General features: G+C 42.9%; 1 protein-coding gene across 16 annotated transcripts in view; it reads right to left on the reverse strand.

The window, feature by feature from the left end:
- Positions 1–21,108, reverse strand: part of FRMD7 (FERM domain containing 7) — an 85,482-nt gene that overhangs the window by 30,840 nt on the left and 33,534 nt on the right. For 10 of the 16 annotated variants that reach the window (XM_072627466.1, XM_072627459.1, XM_072627465.1 and 7 more), the window contains one exon: positions 10,150–10,290. The exons of 5 other annotated variants lie outside the window; for them this stretch is intronic. In XM_072627466.1, coding sequence (XP_072483567.1) covers positions 10,150–10,209 — 60 coding nt within the window. In that variant the 5' untranslated portion in view covers positions 10,210–10,290. Of the gene's footprint in view, positions 1–10,149; positions 10,291–10,361; positions 21,087–21,108 lie in introns of those variants that run through there. One more of the 16 variants, XM_072627467.1, reaches the window with a different exon arrangement.

Here is a 21,108-nt window from a genome sequence, read left to right on the forward strand (position 1 = left end):
CTACTTTTCCACTCTACCCCAGAGTCCTCATGTTGGCAACATCTCCACCCCTCTGGCCTCATCTCAATCTTGCCATGTTCAAAACAGAATTCAGTATATTTTGCACCCACCAATTGTCTGTTTCTGTTGGGGATACAACCAACATCCCAGTTTTACAGCCTCAGTCATCCTTGATTCTTCCCTCTTCCTTACTTATCCTCAATCAGTTCTTCCACAGCATCTCTCAGTCCTCCTGTACTTTTCATTCCAAAAAGCTGACCACCTTCACTGAGGTCCTCATCACAGGCTACTCCTTCCTACTTGTTCCCACCGATTCTAGTCTCTTCCCTCTTCAACCCCTCCTCCATGCAGCTGCTGACAATCTCCCCAAAAGAATAGGTTGGGCCACATCCTTCTAGTTCTAGAACAAGCTCCTTAGCCTGCTACAACCCAGCACCAACCTACCTTTTCTAGCTTGACTTTGTGTTATTCTCTTTCACACGTTCTATAATTCAGACAATAAGTTACTTATTCAAAAGTGATAATGTTCAATAGTGATCTATCATCTCCCTTTTCCATGCATTTTTGTAGATCATGCCCCATTTCTTAAATGTATTCCCTTCTTGACTGCATCAGAAACTGTTTGCAACTTTGCTGCTTTCTGTGTAGCCTCTCCTAACCTTTTACCCAGTTGCTAGGGACTAATCCCCTCCTTTGTGAATTTAGCTTGCATTTGACTTACCTGCATGTAGCAGGTTAGGGCAGCTAGATGGCTCAGTGGATAGAATGCCAGGCCTAGAGTCAGGTAGATCTGAGTTCAAATGTGACCTCAGACACTAACTCGCTATGTGACCCTGAGCAAGTCACTTCACTGTTTGCCTCAGTTCCCTCATCTGTAAATAAGTTGGAGAAGGAAATGGCCAACTACTCCAGCATCTTTGCCAAGAAAACCCCAAACAGGGTCAGAAAAAAGTCATGCACAACTGAACAACAACATACAGGTTCAATCCATCCAGTAGAACATAAGTAGTAAAGAACTTTCCCTCCTCTCAATCCCCACCCACCTCCACCCCAGCCACTGGCTCTCCAAAACTTCCTTGCTGGGTGACTATAAGCTGCTTCCCATCTCTGGGCCTCAGTTTCTGCATCTAGAAAATCCTAGCTGTTTGGCCTTGGGCAGAATCACTGTTTTTCTGAGCCTCAGGTCCTTCGTTTGTAAAATGGAAGAATAATCTTTGCATTCCCTCCCTCCCTCAACTGTCAAGAGGAAAGTTCTTTATCAACCTGACAAAAGTGGTCAAGAAATGGGAGCTGGCACTCTTATCACAAGAGCCCCTTCTTGGAAGACACCTGTGCTCCTGCAGCTTCAGGCCTTCAGTGATTACAGAAAGCAAACAGTGGTCTTGAACACACAGCCTGAAAGGCTGCAGGACCGGAAAAGAAATATCATCAATGGATTCCAAAGAATGCTGTCGAGACATCATTAAAGAGGCTGTTACTGGGTTCAAAAGAATACTGGGATGGACAAAAGGGGCTGATTCCCCACAGACTTCAAATAAGTCCCAGGCTTTGCTACAAGACCTTTGGTGCCTGTGTAACCTTGGACAAATCATTTCACCTCCCTAGGCCACAGTTTCCTCTTCTGTAAAATAAGGAAGTTGGACTAGATGACCTTAAAGGTTCCTTCTCTAGGATCCTGTGTGACCTTGGTTAAAGTACCTTTCCTCTCTGGACCTCAGTTTTCTCATTTGTAAAATGAGAAGGTTGGAGCAGATCACCTTCATGACTCCTTCTAGCTTTGCGACATTCCATTCCATTGCACGATGTCATCCTTGGGAAGATCCAGGTTAAAATCCACTGTCTTCACCTACCTGTGTTAGTCAGACAAAACTAGCAGCATCAGTATCAGCATCAATTCTATTTTTTTATGGCCCTTTAATGGTTGAACAAGTGCTTTCCTCAAAATAACCATGTAAGGAAAAGAATACAAGCATTTTTCTTCCCACTTCATGGAGGAAAAAGAGCCTGTGTGCTCAAGATCACACAGTTAAGTGGTAGATATGTGATTTGAACTCAGGTCTTCTAACTCCAAGTCCAAGGCTCTTTCTAGATAACAAATTTCCAAAGAGGAAACATTGCCTTCTCAGATGTGGAAACAATGGCAGCTATTTCTTCTCAGTCTAAGCAAGGTTTCACTTACTTTCCCCATACTGCTGGCCCACTAAAGCTTCCAAGAAAGGCCCAGGTCCAGCCTCACTCAATCTCAGACCTCCTGCTTGGAGTTGCTGCATGGTCGTTGTGTAAAAGTGGGAAGAGCAATCCAGCCTTATTCTTGGGAGAGTGGTGGTATTGCAATTACCATGCCTGTATCTGAAAGACTTGAAAAGTGACAGTGTAATAATAGCTTCCTCAAGACAGCGCTCCCAAATCTTCTGGAAATTGCTAGCTACTTGGGGTAATTAAAACAATTAGAATTGTTTGTTTCTATGAATGCTCTAGCACCAAATCCACGTGGGCTTGATGTGCAGCCACAGACTGCAACAAGGAGCTAGAATTCTTCTCTCAAGAAGAAAAATATGTTTGCATCAATGCACCAATATAAAGGCTTCCAGGACATGGAAGACCAAAGCAGAAAATGATCAGCTTCCTTCACTTTGCAGAGAGGGAAAGTGAGGCCCACATTAGCCAAAGGTCTTGACCATCACATAGTGCAGAGTGACCTAGCTAGGACTTAGGCCTCAGAATTCTTGACTCCCCAAACAGTATCCTTTTTATTACTCCATAATCCTGGCAATGTAAAGTGATAATATCAGGAAAGGGGAGAGCCAGAGAAAAGAAACACTTCCCAGTTTCCTTCTTTTTAGTCACCCTATTTTACTTTACATTCTTCCCCTTCTAACTTTATGATTGATGGAAAGATGGATAGATAAGCTTTCCTCAATAGCCAAGCTTCTCCACCTGGACCTTGATCCTTTATTTCCCAGTTGCTTCTCCAGGAGATGAATAAACGACAGGTAAATATATGATCGACAGATGACCAACACAGCATCTATTAAGTGCTTACTGTGTGCCAAGGTGATATGAACACAAGCAGGCAAGCCAGTCCTTGCCCATTCAGAACTTACATTCTATCTCTTCAACTTCCATTGCTTATTCCACTAGCTTTTCTCCTCTTGTACCCTTTCCTCTTTCCCAGGAATGTCAGCAGCTGGCTATCCCCAGCCTGAGTGGAATGTCAGCGGCTAGAAGCTGCTCAATTTGGAGGGGCTGCTGGAAACTCTCTGAGGGAATTATTAAGACAAAACACTTGAAAATTTCAGCTGAACCAAGAAAGCAAATCTATTAAGGTTAGCATAGAAAATCTGTACTGAATGAACAGAAAACCCATTTAAAAAAAATCCTTAGGAACTTATGACAAACTATAATGGGCCTGGGGCAGAAGAGGTAGGAAAGGCTGGAGCACCTTTTAGAATCATGCATTTGCTAGGGTCTAAGTATAGGGTTAAATGAGCCAGAGTGCTCCAGACTATCAGGAAAAGAAGCGGTCACATGACCAACCATCAATGCCAATCTAGCTGTCAGTAAGTACACAGCCCCTTCTCCCATTCCCATTTGGAGAGCAGCATCGGCCCTGGGCAGGAATTATATTCGAAGTTACTGTTGTGCAAAGTTTCATATAACTCAGGACTCCTCCTCCATCCTGGTCTTGTTTGACCTGAACCCTCTGATCCTTGATTTCCCAGCATCTTCCCTAATCCCTGCCCAATTTCCTGGCTTGGGACCTGATTCTTTAAATTCTTTGTTCCTCTTTCAGTGCCTTGCTCCCAGAAAGGATTCAATAAATTGATCATCTGGCTATTGAAGCTTCTGGTCCTATCCCTCTTTTCCTCTGGGTCTAGACTGACAATCATTAGAGCTAGAGGCCAGTCTACATACCACCTCATTTATTCCCAGGGAATTAGTTCTACCCAACCCAGATATCAGCACAGTAGAAAACCCACAATTGAATCTGACTTAGACTCATGGTACACTAAATTTAGGAAGCCTTTAGAGGCTCATCTAGTCCAACGCCCTCATTTAACAAATAAGGAAACTGAGACCCAAGGAGATTAAGTGACTTGCTCTGGATCACATATATTGTAAATAAAAGGAAAAGTATTTCAACCAAGACCTCCTATCTCCAAACCTAGGGCTCTTTCCGTTTCACTGAATGCAGCTTCAATTCAGAGAAACCAAATATTCATGTGTCTAATCCTCCTTCTAGACTATAATTTCCATCTCAACTTTCTATCTCTCCCAGTACTTAGCACAGGGCTCTACATATAGAAGGGGCTTAACATTTTGTCAACTGAATGAACAAAACAGTGAATGTCTGAGCTGGAAAGGACTTCTGAGGTCATCTCATCCAATCCACCCTGTCCTTCAGCAAGTATTTTAGAGACTGAGACTTAAACACTTTACTGGGTCAGCACGTACTGCAGCTTGCCTTAGGCCCACACTCAACCCTCCCTAACCTGCCTTCAAAGCCATTTGGGGCCTGCCATTCAGAAATGTCCTCAAGCCCTTCTGGAACCTCACTCACGTTTTCAACATATGTTGAGTACAGGAGATAATAATTCCAGGTGTTCATTATGCAACAGAATTGAGAAATATATAGGAAGTGCTTCTCAAAATTGCCCTTTAGGGGGGGAAACTAGGTAAAAGTCTCCCAGGACTAGGTAAATGAATCTGAGTCTTCTCCCTTTTATCTCAAAAGCCCTTGGCTGATATCTCCCACTCCCGGGTATCTGCCAGAGGGGTCCAACCCCTCTATGTAGACACTTGAGGCCATGCCCAACTGTCTTCTCTAGCAGACTGCATCATCATTCTTTTTCAACTTTTATCTACTGGTTCCCTCCCTACTGTCTTCAAACATGCTCTGGTCAGTCTTCCTCCCTCCTTGGGAAAAAACCCTTCACCAGATTCTACCGTCCTCTCACCAATCAGCAGTGATCTTTAAACTGCAAAGTCCACTGAGCTTTTTCCAGTCCTTATCCTTCTCAACATGGCTGCTACATGGGCCACTGGTGCCAAACTTCTCTTCCCGGCTCCTCTCCTTCATGATACTATCCTCTCCTGGTTCTGTTCCTATCTGCTCGATTGCTCTCTCCCGTCTATCTTGCTGCCTCATCATCCATGTCATGTTCCCAAATCTAAGGGTTCCTCTGGGTTCTTTCCTGGTCCCCCTTGTCTTTTCCCTCTATCTGCTCATTCACCTTATGGGGACCCGTGAGTTTAACCATCATCTCCATGAAGATGAGTTCTGCATCTCTGCCTCTAGCTCCAGGCACTTCTCTAAGTTTTGGGTCCCCCATCACCAACTGCCTATTGGGAATTTTAAATGGGGTGTCCTGTAAACATCTTAAACTCATCATGTCTGAAATTGAACTCATTATCTCCCCCTCTCAAACCTTCTTTTCTTCTAAACTTCCCCATTTCTGTAGGCACCAGAATGCTTCCAGTGGCTCAGGTTCATGATCTCAGTATCTTTTTTGCCCTGCATACCACCCAAATCTTGTTCTACTTCCTCAATATCTCTGGCATCTGATCCCTTCTCTCTACTCACACAGCTAGCCTGCTTAGTTCAGGCCTCACCACCTCTCACCTGCAATAATCTCCCTAGTTTTCCTGCCTCAAGTCACTCATCACTCCAGTGAGTGCTGTCAAAGGTATTTCGCTCATGGGCAGATGTAATCATGTTGCTTCCCTACTCAATAAACTTCAATGACTCCCTATTGTCTCTAAGTTAAAATATAAACTTTTATTTAAAATTCTTTATAACCTGGCTCCAACCTCTGCCTCCTTGGACATTCTTCTCCATTCCACACTCTGAGATCTTATAAAACTGGCCTCTCTGTTATACACACCCTCCACCCCCACCACATACACCCAAGCATCCTGTTACACACATATATCCCCCAACACTCCATCTCTCACTTAATATGCCTTCGCAGCACTGACCATTCTCTCCATCTGTAATACATTCCTCACCTCTAAGATTCATCTCCTTTCAAGAAGTACCTCAATCACCACTTTCTCAAGGAAGCCCTTCCGGATCTTTTTCCTCTTTCAATTGCTCCTGGACTATCAAATATTCAATAACTTAGTGCTTGTCATTTTACTTATATTTATTCTGTCTCTGCTTATGTATGGATTGTCTTCTCCACTAGAATAGAAGCTCCTTACAAGGAGGAACTGCTTCATTCATTGGATTTGTGCCACTAATGGTTGGCACAGTAGGTGTTTAATAAATGCTGGTTGATTAGTTATTAGTCCCATCTACATTTACATAAGATTTACAAGGCCCTTTCCATATATTATCTTATTTGATCCTCACAATAACCCTGGGAGGTAGATGCCATTATTATCCACCTTTTACAGTTGAGGAAACTGAGGCAAAGATTAAATGACATGCCCAGGGTCACACAGCTATCAAGAGTCTGAGGCAGGATTTGAACTCAGGTCTTCCTGACTCCTGTATTCTGGGGTGACCCTGTGCTATCCAGTTACATCTCATTTTAGATTGGTTTCCTAAGACTGTGCCATCAATTCACTGGATAATCTCAGTCTTCTCCACACCAGGCCCTTTATCAAAGTGGAGAGGAAAGGTAGGAAGAATAGGAGTCAGGAGGCATGACTGACTTGGGAAAAGTCCCTTCCCCTCTCTGGACCTACTTCAGCTTCCTCATCTGTAAAATGGGCAAATTAGACTAGGTAGTTAAGTCTCTTTGTGACCTTCTCAGATCTTTCTACCATTTTCACACTGCCACCACTTCACGTTACAGATGACTCAGAGAAGGAAAGGCATTTGTCCAAGGTCACACAATTATTTGGTGGCAGCTCAGGACTCCTGATTCCCAGGGTTGTACACTTCCCCACTCTGCACCTGAGCTGTAACTAATGTGCAGTGCACAGGGCCTTATGGCCACCCTCGTGCACTCTGCCTCAGCTGGGCCCACATTGCTGTATGGTACAGCTTCTCTAGGTTCCTCTTCTCCTCAACCACTCAGCGCAGGGGCTAGGATCTCTGAAGTCTGGGTCATCCCCTCTCCTGGTTCTGTCCCAACTCATCCTCCAGCACATGAATTTACCCCCCTCTTCCTTCTGGCTCTGATTGTACCATACTGCTTGCCTCTTCAAAACACTTCAATATTCAGGGAATAAGATAAAGGCACATTTTAATCTGCAAAGAAAGGGGGATTTATAGGAAAATACGTAGAAGGATGTGCAAATTATCAGCAACCTGTACTGAAAGGCTGGACCCCAAAGACCACTGACCTAGCTTCTAGCTATTTACACCCTCTCAGAGCCAGCTCTGCCAATACCTTCCTCCTAGAAGTGCTGAGCTTTAATTACTTGTGGGGGCTTGCATTAGCTGACTCCCTGCTATTTATGTGGCAAACAAAGTGTGCTCCTCTCTCCCTGCTCAGCTGGGGACTTGCTGGTCTTGAGCACCCACATTGTGATTACTGGTTTGAGCCCACAGCCTGACTGGTGCATCTGGGTCAGGAGAGGGGCTCATGGAAATATTTCTGTCACTCCCCTACTTAATCAACTTCAGCAGCTTCCTATTGCTTCCAAGATAAAAGATCAAGTCCTCTGTTAGAGTTTTAAAGTCAGACATTGCTCCCCCTCCCATATGCTAATCCAGCCAAATAGGTCTTCCCTCTGCTCCTTACTCCTGACACTCCATCTCCATCCCCGTACCTTTGTACTGGCTGTACCCTTGCCTCACAGAATCCCTGTCTTCCTGGAAGATGCAGCTGAGGCACCATTGTCTACAGGAGACCTTTCCTGGTTCTCCCCAGCTGCTAGGAGCTCTGATTCCCAAACTGTTGCATTTAACGAACTTGTGGGTCTCTATGTACCTGTTCCCTTGATATTTGTGCTGGATGTATTTTACATGTATTTATCTCCCACATTAGAATCTGAGCTCAAGTCTCTAGTCCATTCCAGGTACACAGTAAATACTCAATAAATACATGTGGATTGTGCCCACTATAGGAGGAGGAGCGTTCTGGGTAATTTAGGAGGAGGAGCGTTCTGGGTAATTTAGGAGACCCCGACACCCAAAGCACTTAGTAATGGTTTTGCATCACTACAAGCTGGCCTAGGGGTCTCTTTTCCAGGAAGACTGCACCCTCCCAGGTGAGTTCACCTTCAATACCTTGAGGACTCAGGACTTCCCCCCTACCCCCCTGGTAGTCCATCCCTCTGTTCACACAGATCACCACCTCACCTTTACCTTAGGTTTAAAAAAAAAAAAAAAAAGCTGGCCTGGTTAGCTTTGGCACTGGTCCATGCTGACTATTCCTTCCATTCCAAATGACAGAAGGTATGAGAAGAACATTGCAAACCTCAAGCCACAACTGAAATGTCAATTATTATGACAGCGATTGACAGTTTAAAAAGCACTTTCCTCGTAGGCATTCAGGAAAGTAGGGAGGGAAAGTATCCCCAATTTTACAGACAAGGAAACTGAGGTTCAGGGAGAGAAAGGGACTTTTTCAGGGTTCTACAATCAGTGTTAAAGCCAAAATTCAAGCCTAAGTCTCTTGCTTCTCAAGATCAATATTCCAAGACATTGTATTACACTGACTTTCTGAAAATCCCAGTGTGGCTGAGCTGGCCTTCAGAGGTTAACCCAGCATGCCCTTTAGAGCACCTGGGTAAGATGTTCAAGTCTTTGCTTGAACACTTCCAGTGCTAAGACAACTCAGGCAGTGTAGAAGATGGAGCATGACACTTAAGGGCTCCAATCCTACCTCAAATATTTACTATTGTAGCTGAATGGCTCCAGGCAAGTCACTTAACCTTTCTGAGCCCCAGTTTCCTCATCTATAAAATGAGTTGTTGTAGGGAGTCAATGAAAAAAATGAATGTGCAAGAGCTAGAGAAATATGTACTCTTCTTGTTACTTCCTTCGAGTGTTCTTTCCATGGTTGGACATCTTAAGTAAAAAATGCTTCCTTTTCATGCTCCCCCACCCCCCCTCCAGGCCTATACCCAGCACTCTTAGATACACTGCGATTACCACTTACAGCCTGGCTTCCCACAATGCCAGCAGGCTCATCGGCACTGACACCCCAATTGCTGGGTATCAAACCTCTCCCATTATACCCCAAAATAACAGCAGGCCTCATTATTTGCAAGAGGATAGCTGACTTGAAGCCAAGAGCTGGAGCAAATCAAGAGTAAGACAAACGGGTGACTTTTTCTGCAAATTCCCATACTGGGTGCTTCCCCATTAACTGGCTCCCAATGCCTCCTGTACAACAGCCTTCCTTGTCACTTCTTGTCAAAAGATCAGCTTTGAGCTGCCTGAAATGTCTATTCAAAACTTAGCCTAGAGCAGGTCTTTCTGAACACGGAGGTCGCTGATTCAGGGCCTGGCAGGCAGGACCATGTCACAGCCAGTAAATGGATATAATACTTTAAAAAGCTGTTCACCTCAGTCTCCCCCCTCCCCACCTTTCTCTGCTTAAAAGGCTGCTGATCCCCCTCGGCACTCCCTGCCCCCATGGTTCCTTTTCTTTTTAATGATGTGCCCAGAAAGAATAGGAAATGCCTAGGCCCTATGACAGGAATCGTTTGCTGTGAAAACATTCAGGTCTGTGGCTTTCCAGACATCTTTCCACATAAAAACGATGAAGAGACGGGAGAAATGGCAGGCCTGGAACCACAGGCATCATACCAGAAACATATGATGCACGTAAAAAGAAAAATCTACTTTAAAAGAGGGTCACCCACATAGCTGACCTGTAGCCCCCTTGGTCTACAATAGCTTCGAGTTTATGCTTTAAAAACAAAATACACCTTTTGGATGAATCCTAGGAAATCTTTGACTTTTTCAAATTATCCTTCTAATGACTTTTATTTCAATTAGGAACTACCAACCTCAGAGAAATCACGAGCTAGGCTACAATAAAAGAAAACAAATACTGCTATAACACATCCAAATATCCTGATGATACTGGGAAATGACACCTGGAGAGGTAGAAATTATCTCAAAGATGGACTGATTGTTTTTGTTCAGAGAAGTTATTGGACTGAATAGAATAATCTTAGGATTTGAAATTAAGTACCAAGTTCAGAATTGCAGCAATAAATAAAGCTAAGTATAATCCGAACCTTCCTCCTTGCTTTTTTCCTCTTTCCTAAAGCTCCCCATATGAAGCATTCTTTTTCCATTCTTTCGTCTTTTGGTTCCTTTTCCTCAGGGAGAAGAGTAGAGATCTGGCTTCTCCTTTTGAGGACAAAGTGTTGTCATCACTCCAAAGCATAAGCAAGTCATCAGACAAAGGACAAAGAATGATTCCAATGAGAAGAATTTCATCACTTACCCCTTGGATGCTCAGCCCAAACAGGTAACTCCATGAAAGCACAGACTCTCCAAGCTGCAAGGGATCCCAGAGGCCAGCCCTGCCCAATCTGTGCCAGAATGAGACTCCCCTCTTTGGCAGCCCCATACAAGTGATCATCCAGCCTTTGCTTAAAGATTTCCAGTGATGGTCAACTCACTACCTCACCAACGTAGGTTCCCCATTCTACTATGGAACAGCTCCTATTCTCGAAGTTATGCATGCCTCAAAAACTACTCTTTGTTCAGGGAAGAAGAGTACTCACTCTGATGGAGAATTCCATGGAAAAATGCCCCAAATTAATTTTTAAGTTAAATAAAACCTCTCTTTTCCCAAAGGGAAAAAAGTACCACATTTGGATAGCTTTTCCTGGGGACAATAATCACCTCTTGAGTTGGCTAATGAAGGTAAAGGGGACAAATGGTTATTAGGTCATGCCTGATACGAGGACAATAAGGGGACTGCCACTTACATCTACCATGAAAATCTTCTGGGAATCATCCAGAAACTGAACTCGCAAGTGCAGCATTCTCGCAGAGGCAGGGGGCTGCCAGCAGCCTTGGTGCTGTAGGTACCAAGTGAAAGGGGCTGTAGCTTATCTCCACTTAGGCTTCCCCCTTGCAGCTGGATGGAGCTTGATAAAGAAACCGCCCCTGGCACAGGGCACAATCCAGTTGGGCTGAAGTGATGCACGCCAAAGGAGGCCGTGCCAGAAATAACCCTGCTCGCTAGGGCAGCCCCCTAGATTTAGATGGCAGACAAAGAGGAAGCATTCCTTGCTGGGATGCTGAGTGTATCCTTAAAGCAATCTCAGCATGAAAATGAGCTTTGTAAAAGAGGATATGTAAGCCATAGGGCATCTCCTTGATTTCAGAATTCTACATAGGAAGATGTCCCAATAGAACTGGGCAGATAGGCATTTCTTCTCAATAAAATGAAGGGATGGATGGGGAAGCAGAATGGGGTACAGTGGCTAGGAAACTACTCTGATAATACCTAGATGGCTGACCTTGGGCAAGTTCCTTCTTCCTTGCTTGGGGCCTCAATTTCCCCCTCTATAATATAAGGCAGTTGGCTCCTGATCCAAAAATATTATTGTTGGGTATACATGCTTAGAATGGTGCTTAACACATAATAAACACTTAATAAATGATTTCTCATTCATGCATATGGCCCCCAAAGAAGTCAAAAACAGAAAGGCTCCATATGTGTGCATACAGACATAAATACACACATACATAGACACACACAAATATTCACAGGAGCACTTTTTGTTAGAGCAAAAAACAAACCAAAAAAAAAAGACCAAACCAGGTATCCATTGACTGGAAGATGGTTGAACCAATGCTGGTATATGAATGTAATGAAACATTATTGCGTTATAAGAACTGTGGCCTAATATGAGGAATTTGGAGAAATGTGGGAAGATTATAACAGGAGAAAAATATATACAACTATAATGATATAAACAAAAATACTAAAACCAAGCCTGATACTATAGAATTATGATGACTGATCCTACCTCTAAAGACATGAGGAAAAATGGACTACCCTCCCTTCACTGGAGAGGTAACGTACCATGAGTGTGAAGTGCTACACACTCAGATGCAGTTGCTGCTATGTCCTTTGGTTTGGCTGAACTGTTCTTTTTTGTTATAAGGGAAGGTCAGGGTATATGCAGATATGACTGTGATGCAAAAAAAAAAAGGAATCAATAAAACTTTTTTTAAAAAATAAAAGGATTAGACTAGATGGTTTCTGAGGTTCTTCTTAGCCTGTATGCCTGAAGATTATACAATCCCTATTAAAAAGGACAACATGATGTGACACAGCAGAATGCCAGTGTGAGCAGAAAGAATACTGGACATCCAGTCAGCAAAACCCAGGTTCAATTCCACCTTTAACACTTACTAGTGGGGTGATCACAGGCAAATAAGTTTCAATCTCTGGGCTTTAGCTACCTCATCTTTAAAACGAAGATCATACTTGTAATGAAAGGCAGAAAAAACTATGGTACAAAAATGTAATATGATTGAGGAGAAAGATGCCAATTTATGAGGAATTCAGGGATATATGAGAAGATCTGAATGAACTGACAGACTGAAATAAGCAGACAACAAGGACAGAATGATTCGCTTCAGTTTAGCAAAGTGCTTTATGGATGTGACCTGGCACACCTCTGAAATGAAGTAATGAATGCTGAGGAATAAAAAATTCTTTGGCCTGTCAGAACCCACAGAATGAAGAGTTGTATCTTAAAAGTGCAGTAACTCTTTTCTCCTACTTTGGGAGAGATGGAGAGACTTGAGATGCAATAGACCCAGGATACAGGGGTGGGGAAAAAGATGCTAGTGAGCAATACGAACAAAAGGGAGAGACACAGGGAGCACTCTCTGCCACTGTCACGATGTGGTGGGTTGTGAGGGAAGACCTAAACCATGAAAACACCATCTGATGATGAAGCAAGATAGTCTATGGATGCTTGAGCTTGTCAAGGATGATGGAGATGGAGATGATATCCCTCTAACTCTCTCCCCGTCCCAGTAAGTGACTTTCCATCCTAAGGCCTATCTAAAGCTTATCTCTGTTCTTTGAAATTACATCTTTAATTTCTGTTTAATTCATCTGAATGTCAACTTGATAAAGGTTGACAGACCATAAGTGTTCAGATCTGTTATTTCTGCAAAGAGGCAAAGAAAAATATACACAGCTACAATAATGCAAAAAAATGCTAAAACAAAACTTAATGCTACATAGTTATAGTGACCAATCTTAGTCCTAAAAATGAGGGAACGCACTATCCTCCCATTGCTGTAGAGGTAGAAGACTGTGAGTGTAAAGTGTTGCATACCCTGTCAAATGTAGTTGCTACGTTAGTTTGTTTTACTTTGTTACAAAGGAAGGTGGAGTGGAGTACGGGTATATCTAAAAAACAGTGAGGACAAGGTATATGGACAAAAGCTTCAGAAGACTTTCTTGAATGGGGGCTCAGGAGCTATAAGAAAGAGAATCTTATATTTCATTAACTTCTGAAAAGTAGAGAAAGATTAAGTCAGGTGGATTAAGTCAGGGGATCCTTTTAGCTCCCCAACTTAAAAGAGTGGCCTTTAAAAACAGCATCTGTTCTGTTTCCTTTCCCTTTTGTTCTCTTTTATGCATGGCCACTAAGATTCTTCTGCAGAGGTAAAGAGAGTCACACCCAATGGGAGGGAGGAAAGAATGGCTTCAGAAGCCAATAGTGCTCACATTCTAAGGTGGGGTAGGGGTGAGAGGAAGAGGAGATGGTAGTACAAACACAGGAGTCATCGACAAGCTCACAGAGGAGATATGAGATGGGATCAAATGCACAAGGAGAGGCTGGCTTTGGCAAGAAGGGTCACCTATTCATCAGAGCCTGTAGAAAAAGAGAGAATTGAGGGGTGTGATATTGAAGGAATTTGAAGTGTAAACTTGAGGAGAAGAGGAAGCACACCTCAATTTTTTCCGGTAGGAGAGCAGGTCTTCTGCTGAGTCAGGTGGTGGGAAGGGAGAATGTTAAGGTAGCTTAAAAGGAATAAGAGAAGATCTGAAATAGAGTCTGTGAGATAATCCATCTGGAAAGAACAAAAGGATTGTCAATTTCAGCAAGAGCCTTAATGAGGTTAGAAAACAAATCTGTAGTAGATCAAGTAGACTTATGACTTCCTCTCACAGTACTGAGCAGCACAGGACTAAGAACAGAGAAGGTTCATGGTGGGAGAAACCTAAGGTTGGGTCTAGAAAGGGATGAGCCTAGAAAAAAACTTTCTACATTTACTGTCTTTATTTTCTCATCTTCTACTCACTTTTCAATCCCTTGCATTCTGGCTTGTCTCTACAACTTTTTGACTAAAACCGTTCCCTCCAAGGTCATAAAGGCTCTTTACTGCTAAGCTGTTTCTCATTTCTCATCTTTTTTTGACTATAGTATCTGACACTGTTGTCCAACCTCTCCTCTTAAATACTCTCTCTCCTCCCTGGACTGCTATAACAATGGTAGGACACTGATCTAACAAAGCAATCAAGAGTAGAAGACATTGTAAAGTTGGACTAGTTAAAAATAGGGTCAAAGACTTTGAAGCGAAGAAAGACCACAGTTAGGAGTAATAGCTGGCAAAGAAGCAGCAGAATGACTGGAAGTTACACTGAAGAGGGAAAATAGGTTCACAGCAAGGCTGTTTGTTCTTCGTTACTGAAGAAGACCATGCTATCAGAGAAATAATGACATGACTTGCACTTGACTTTGTTTTGAGTGAGGAAGGGTTGTGCAGGTCTCACCAGCCTCACTTCTCCTCCAGAGCCATCTGAATCCAGTGACCAGATATTCATCAGGATGACTGCAGATGACCCAGGATGAAGCAATTGGGGTTAAGTGACTTGCCCAAGGTCACACAGCTAGTGAGTGTCAAGTGTCTGAGATGAGATTTGAACTCAGGTCCTCTTGACTCCTACACTGCTGCTCTTATCCACCGCACCACCCAGCTGCTCTACAGCAGGGCTAACAAACAGTGAAGAGATGGAAATTTGGAGATTATGGTCCAAGAGAGGAATCTGAGAGTAACAGTTTAAGGAGGTGGAACACTTACAGGTGATCAATGATCAATTACAAGATCAATGAGATGACCATTCTTGTATGTGGTTGAGATGGAATGAAAGCACACATCTTGGGAATAAAAGAGAATGATAAACCAGAAAGCCAAGGGCATTTGAGGGGATAACAACATATAAGCTAAAGTTCCCCAATGTAAAGACAGAGGGCTAGAGAGGAAGTCTATGAGTCAGATATCAAACTCCTTAAGAAAGGAAGATAACCTGGAGGGTAGATGACTGCAAATGGGATCTAAATAAGGCGATCTGTCTCCATGGAGCATCCTAAAAGTAATGTCTGGAAGTGGTAGTGAGGAACAAAATCACGCTGACTGCTTCTTCCCCCCTAGTGTGTCTGAGGCACTGGAGAAGATGCATTCAGTAACAGAGACACTGAACGTAGACACAATGTCTTCTAGTAGAAGACAGGATTCTGTGACTGAAAGAATATGGACAGAGTGTGAGAGAAAAGATCTAATGTGAAGAGTAGTTTGTTGCCTTTAGAAGATAATGGAAGTCTAAGGCCAAGTCACAAAAAAATCTGATTAAAAGACAGTTTGTCAAGTCATGGAAAGGTAGATTGTCACACCCTTCCCAGAAACAATGGCAGCTAAGACTGGCCCCAAATCACAGTATACTGGATTAACATTGCCTGAGCAAAAAGCAGGAGAGGCCAGATGGCAAGACGCCTGAGGCCAGATGGGAAGAGGCCTGTGCTATTTGTGGTCCAGTGAGGTCTAGTTGATTTATTTACCCTCCAATCATCAGTGAGGGCAATTGTGCCTCAAGGCTAGCTCCAAAGTGGAATTGATTACTCAGGGTGGGGTGTCAGGTGTTTGGTCTTCACAGGACTTGGTGGTGAGGGGCAAGGCTGGGAAGCCAGATGGCAAGAGGCCTGTATTTGGGTCTTAATCTTGGTCTTGCTCCAGGCCTGGTGGCCAGGTGGTTGGGTGCAGGAGGCTGGATGGAAATAAAAACAAATAGCTGACATAGATACAAACCTTAGAAAACTTGCAAAGCATTGCATATGCACTGTCTCATTTGATTCTTACAACTCTGTAAGGTAGATATTGTTATTCCCATTTCACAGATGAAGAAACTGAGATTGAGAGCTTTAGATAACTTGCTAGGGTCATAAAGAATTCAAAGCAGGATGTGAATCCAGGTCATCTTGACTCCAAGAACAGCATTTCAACCTCTTGGCTGGCTAGTGAAAGCTAAAATCGAAAACAAGGCCTAATGTCTGAAGCTTAAAACAAACTAGTTCTCAAAGAACTAGGACCAAACAAGCACATTTTCCCTTCTCAATGAGGGAAGAAGGGAATTTGGAACTCAAAAATTTTAAAAAGAAATGCTAAAAATTGTTTTTACTTGTAATTGGAAAAAAAAATAAGTTTTTAATAAGCAGATTCCCCCCTCCTCTCTTTTTTAACCCACATTAACCTTCACCTGTTGACAATTTCTATATGACACATTCATATAAAAGCCCATCTTTTCCCCACTAAAATGACCAACTTTGCTGGTCTTTAGAATGCTCTCCAGTTATGGGCATTAGTTTAGGAAAACACGGACAAACCAGAGCATACTCAGGGAAAGAACTAGGATGGTGAAAGGATCAGACATTATTTATAGTAGAAACAGTATTTAATTTATGTGGGCTGTGATGACTTCCCATCAAGGAAGCTGTTCCTGAGACTTGCTTGGTACAGAGAACTATAGGCAATAAAAACCCCTATTTGGGGTTAAAGATAAAGAGGTTTGGTAGAGTTCCTACTGAACTACTAGACAATTTTCTGACCTAATGCTGCTGCCCTGGTGAACGCAGAAGTAGGGGGAGGGGGAAGCATTTGTTTTTATTAGAGTGTCCTTTTTATTATAAGTTATTTTTATTACATTTTATGGTCCACAAGCATTTCATTGTGATCCAAGCCTGAATCACTGGACTGGCCTAATCTATGTTTGGCCCACAACAGTAGTGAGCAGGATTAGAGGGCAATGATTTTGTGGTTCTCAGGGTTGAAGAGGGGGGAAGGGCCATGCCAGAAAAAGGTAGTCTCAAGATTGGATGACCACATGACTCTGGTATTCCACATCTGCAGCAGTGTTAGGCCTACACGGGAAGCCCTTTTAATAGGGTAAGGTGGCTCTCACTGACCCTGTAATATTAGCCCAATGGGTGTTTAAGAAGTCTGACAAGGAGAGTAAAAATATTTTGAAATCTAATTTGCCCTAGCTCTTACTAAAGGTTTTAGAAAAGCTGGATAAACAATATAAGGAAAATGAAAACAAACTGCCTACATGTTCAGTAATAAGAGATAGATAGGAATGCACTTTTGTTTTTTAAGGCCCATGCCTTGAAGGCAGAGGCAGTAAAGGGTATTGGTAACAGTTCAGGTGAAAAGTGCAATATACTGATGGAGGGGAAGGAACAGGATCGATAGGTTGCAGGTGAGAAGTAAGGCTTCTGACTCAGAGGTCCCACCAGAAAAAGCGTCAAATCTTGCTGATGTTAGGGGTATTATTAGGGATGAAAACCAAAGTCAGAGTGAGGATGACAACTTGAAACTGTTACACGTAGTAAGAAAGCCAAGCTTATCCTATTACAATCCCCTGGGGTGGGATTTCCTTTACAGAGGGATCAGACAGTGGGTGGATTTTCACCACCAAGAAATCTGGGAATTTGCAGAAGCTTAAACAGCAACCTAAGAAATCATTAGAACAACTATTATTGAGGGTGTGGTCTAATGGAGGTAATGTGGAATCCCTGCTTTGGAGTGTCATCAGTATGTGAGGCTTCACAGATTCCCTTCAGGAACATCAGTTAAATCAGTTAGAGGTCCTACATGGCAATTATCCTTTATCCCTTTTTCCAGGTGGCTAAGATGGGGAGCAGCTCTGTATACTTGGCCCAATAAAGATGAATTCCATCTTTAGGTAGTTTCCTAGTGGGGTCAGCAGGGAGGAGGGAAAGTTTCTCAACCCGCCACCCCTCGCTACCCTATGACCAGTCTGTGTCTGAAGGTGGAGCATACTTTAGCTAAGAGTGGGCCTCGGCTATCACACACACCTCCATACACCTCTGCTGCGCAGAGCAACTCATGAAATCTAAACAGGAGACTAGGACAGTCCCAGTGGCTTTCCAGGAAAATATGGTTCCTTACATAAATAGTTGCTCAGGGGATGACGGGAAGAGGCTCTGTGTCCATCGTCTTATTAGATGAGCCGTGATGATGCCATCTCCTTTAAGGAGATTTGGAGGCAACTCTTCAAACAAATGGTTTCAAGAAAGATGAGTGATCATCAGTCAATTTTAGTCAAATTATATCATGATATCTGAGATCAGGGTGCTTCCGTATGACCCAAACTTAGGACATCCCTGAAAATCCCCACCACTCCTAGCCATTCCAAGTTACCCAAGGCCGTATGAAGACTTTAAGGACTCAGAGTAAGAGCTGTTAACTTGCTTTGTGTCATGGAATATTTCAGCAGTCTGGTGAAACCTATGGAAGCTTTCTCAGACTGTTCTTTAATGCCTAAAATATGTAAGATTTCAAGGGACAATCATACTGAAAGGTAATAAATAAAAATACAAGTTCACAGAGCCCAGGCTAAGAGCCCCTATCCTAGAGCAAGGGTCAAATTTTCTCTGAAGCTCAGACTGTTCTAACTGCAGGACCAGGGATTATGACCACTGCCCAAGTGACAATGGCTTGGAAGGGGATAAGGGGTTAAAGGAGAACCATCAAATATATAAGACGCTGCTAAATACAATGGTAACTATTATCCAGGGAATCTTGATGAATCCAGTGGGGAACCTCTGTTTCTACTGGGAATTTTGGAAATAGGCCTACTGAAGGGTGTGATATCACTGTTCAAGTGCAAAGGAGCAGAAAATCCTTGTCTAGGTCAGAGCTGTGGTGTGGTGGCTAATAATAATAGCTAGCATTTATATAGTACTTTCAGATCTGCAAAGCACTTTACACATATTATATCATTTGTTCCCAACAACATCTCTAGAAGGTAGGTGTTATGAGCCCCACCCTCTTTTACAAATAAGTAAACAGACTGAAGGAACTTAAGTGACTTGCTCAGGGTCACACAGCTAGTAAGAAGCAGGATTTGAACTTGGGTCTTCCTGACTCCAAAGTTAGCACTCTATCCATTGTACCATCAAGGTGCTTTTGCGTAATCAGTGTAAATAGATTGGATACGGATATATGGATATGATGAAGGGAAAGAGAAAGGAATAATCATTTACATGATGCCTACTATGTGCCAGGCCTGTTTAATAAGTAGCCAGGGCATGGTCCCTTTAATGAGGCCAAGTAAGGAAAGTCATCAGGCTGGGTGGGAAACAGCAACAGTTACTATTGATAATCACTGTAAAGCTAGGAGGGTCAAGAGGAGCCCTTAGGCAGGGCATTGGCATCCCAGTTTCAGAGTTCAGTAGGTTTGGGGAGAGGACAGGACAGAACAGGAGGAAGGGAAGGGGCCAATAAAATCCAAGTCAACTGGGCATCTTTTGGCCATCCAAATTTACCGTCTTTTGGAGAAGAGAAGGAAGGGGAGGGGGAGGCAGACAGGAGAGGAGGAATTGAGTTACCCAGCTAGCTGGGTCCCCATTCAGCCAGCCGCATCTACTCACAGGATTGTGTTTGTCCTTCTTTGCCAAAGATGACCATGCCATCAGAGAAATGATGACATGACTTACACTTGACTTTGTTTTGAGTGAGGGAGGGCGTTGCCTCATCCTAAGTGAGTACCTGCAGAGACCTTGGCTTAAAGGGCCCAAGGTCTCCCAGTGCATCCTGGGTCATCTCCAGTCATCCTGATGAATATCTAGTCACTGGATTCAGATGGCTGTGGAGGAGAAGTGAGGCTGGTGACCTGCACCTCCCTCACTCAAAACAAAGTCAAGTGCAAGTCATGTCATCATTTCTCTAATGGCATGGTCATCTTTGGCAAAGAAGGACGAACACAAACTACGTGCCAGGCACTGCTAAGCATTTACAAATATTATCTCACTTGATCTTCACAACAACCTTGGAGGGTAAGTACTGTTATTATCCCCAACTTCCAGATAAGGAAACTGAGGCAGACAGCAGTGAAGTGACCTAGGATAAGAAGAGGAAAGTGAATAGGGAAAAAAATTCTATCACATTTTTCTGAAAAGGATTTGATAACCAAGATACATAAACAATTAACAAATATAAGACCAATAGCCATTCCCCAAAACATAAGTGGTCAAAGGACATGATTAGATAGTTTTCTAAAGAAGAATTGCAAACTATTAGCAGCCATATGAAAGAATGTACAGATCACCAATAACGAGAGAAAAACAAATCAATATAACTCTGAGGCTTTACCTCATACCCTGCAAAGTGGCAAAGATGAAAAAAGATGGCAAAAGTAAATGTTGGAGGGGTTGTGGGAAGACAGGTACACAGGGACATTGTTGGTAGAACTGTAAATAGATAAAAGCATTCTGAAAAACAATTTGAAATTATGCAATAAAATGACTACAATGTCCATACCCTTTAACATAGGCAAAAATAAGCTGGGCTTATACCCTAAGGATAATAAGGGCTTGAAGCCATTGAGAAGAAAGTCCTCATATACACCAAAATATTCATAGCAGGACTTTTTATAATAGCAAAAAGCTAGAAATAAAAGTAGATGCCCACTGATGGAAGAATGGCTAAACAAACTCTGGTATATAAACATAATGGCATATTACTGTGCTATAAGAAATGATGACTATCATTCCCCAATTGACAAATGGTCAAAGGATATGAACAGGTAGGTTTCACACAAAGAAATCAAAGTTATCTATAGTCATAGGCAAAAATCAATTGGGGAATGGCTGAACAAGTTGTGGTATGTGAATGTAATGGAATAATATTGTGCTATAAGAAATGATGAGGAAAAAATATCTTCCTCCTTCTGTAAGAACTACGTGCCTGACATCTACCTGCCAGCCATGGACCCCAAATGTAACTGCGAGAATGGTGGCTCTTGCAACTGTGCAGGCTCTTGTAAATGCAAATCATGCCAGTGTACCTCCTGTAAGAAGAGTTGCTGTTCATGCTGCCCAACAGGATGTGTCAAGTGTGCCCAGTACTGT

Source organism: Notamacropus eugenii, chromosome X (genome assembly GCF_028372415.1).
Source record: "Notamacropus eugenii isolate mMacEug1 chromosome X, mMacEug1.pri_v2, whole genome shotgun sequence".
NCBI lineage: Eukaryota > Metazoa > Chordata > Mammalia > Diprotodontia > Macropodidae > Notamacropus > Notamacropus eugenii.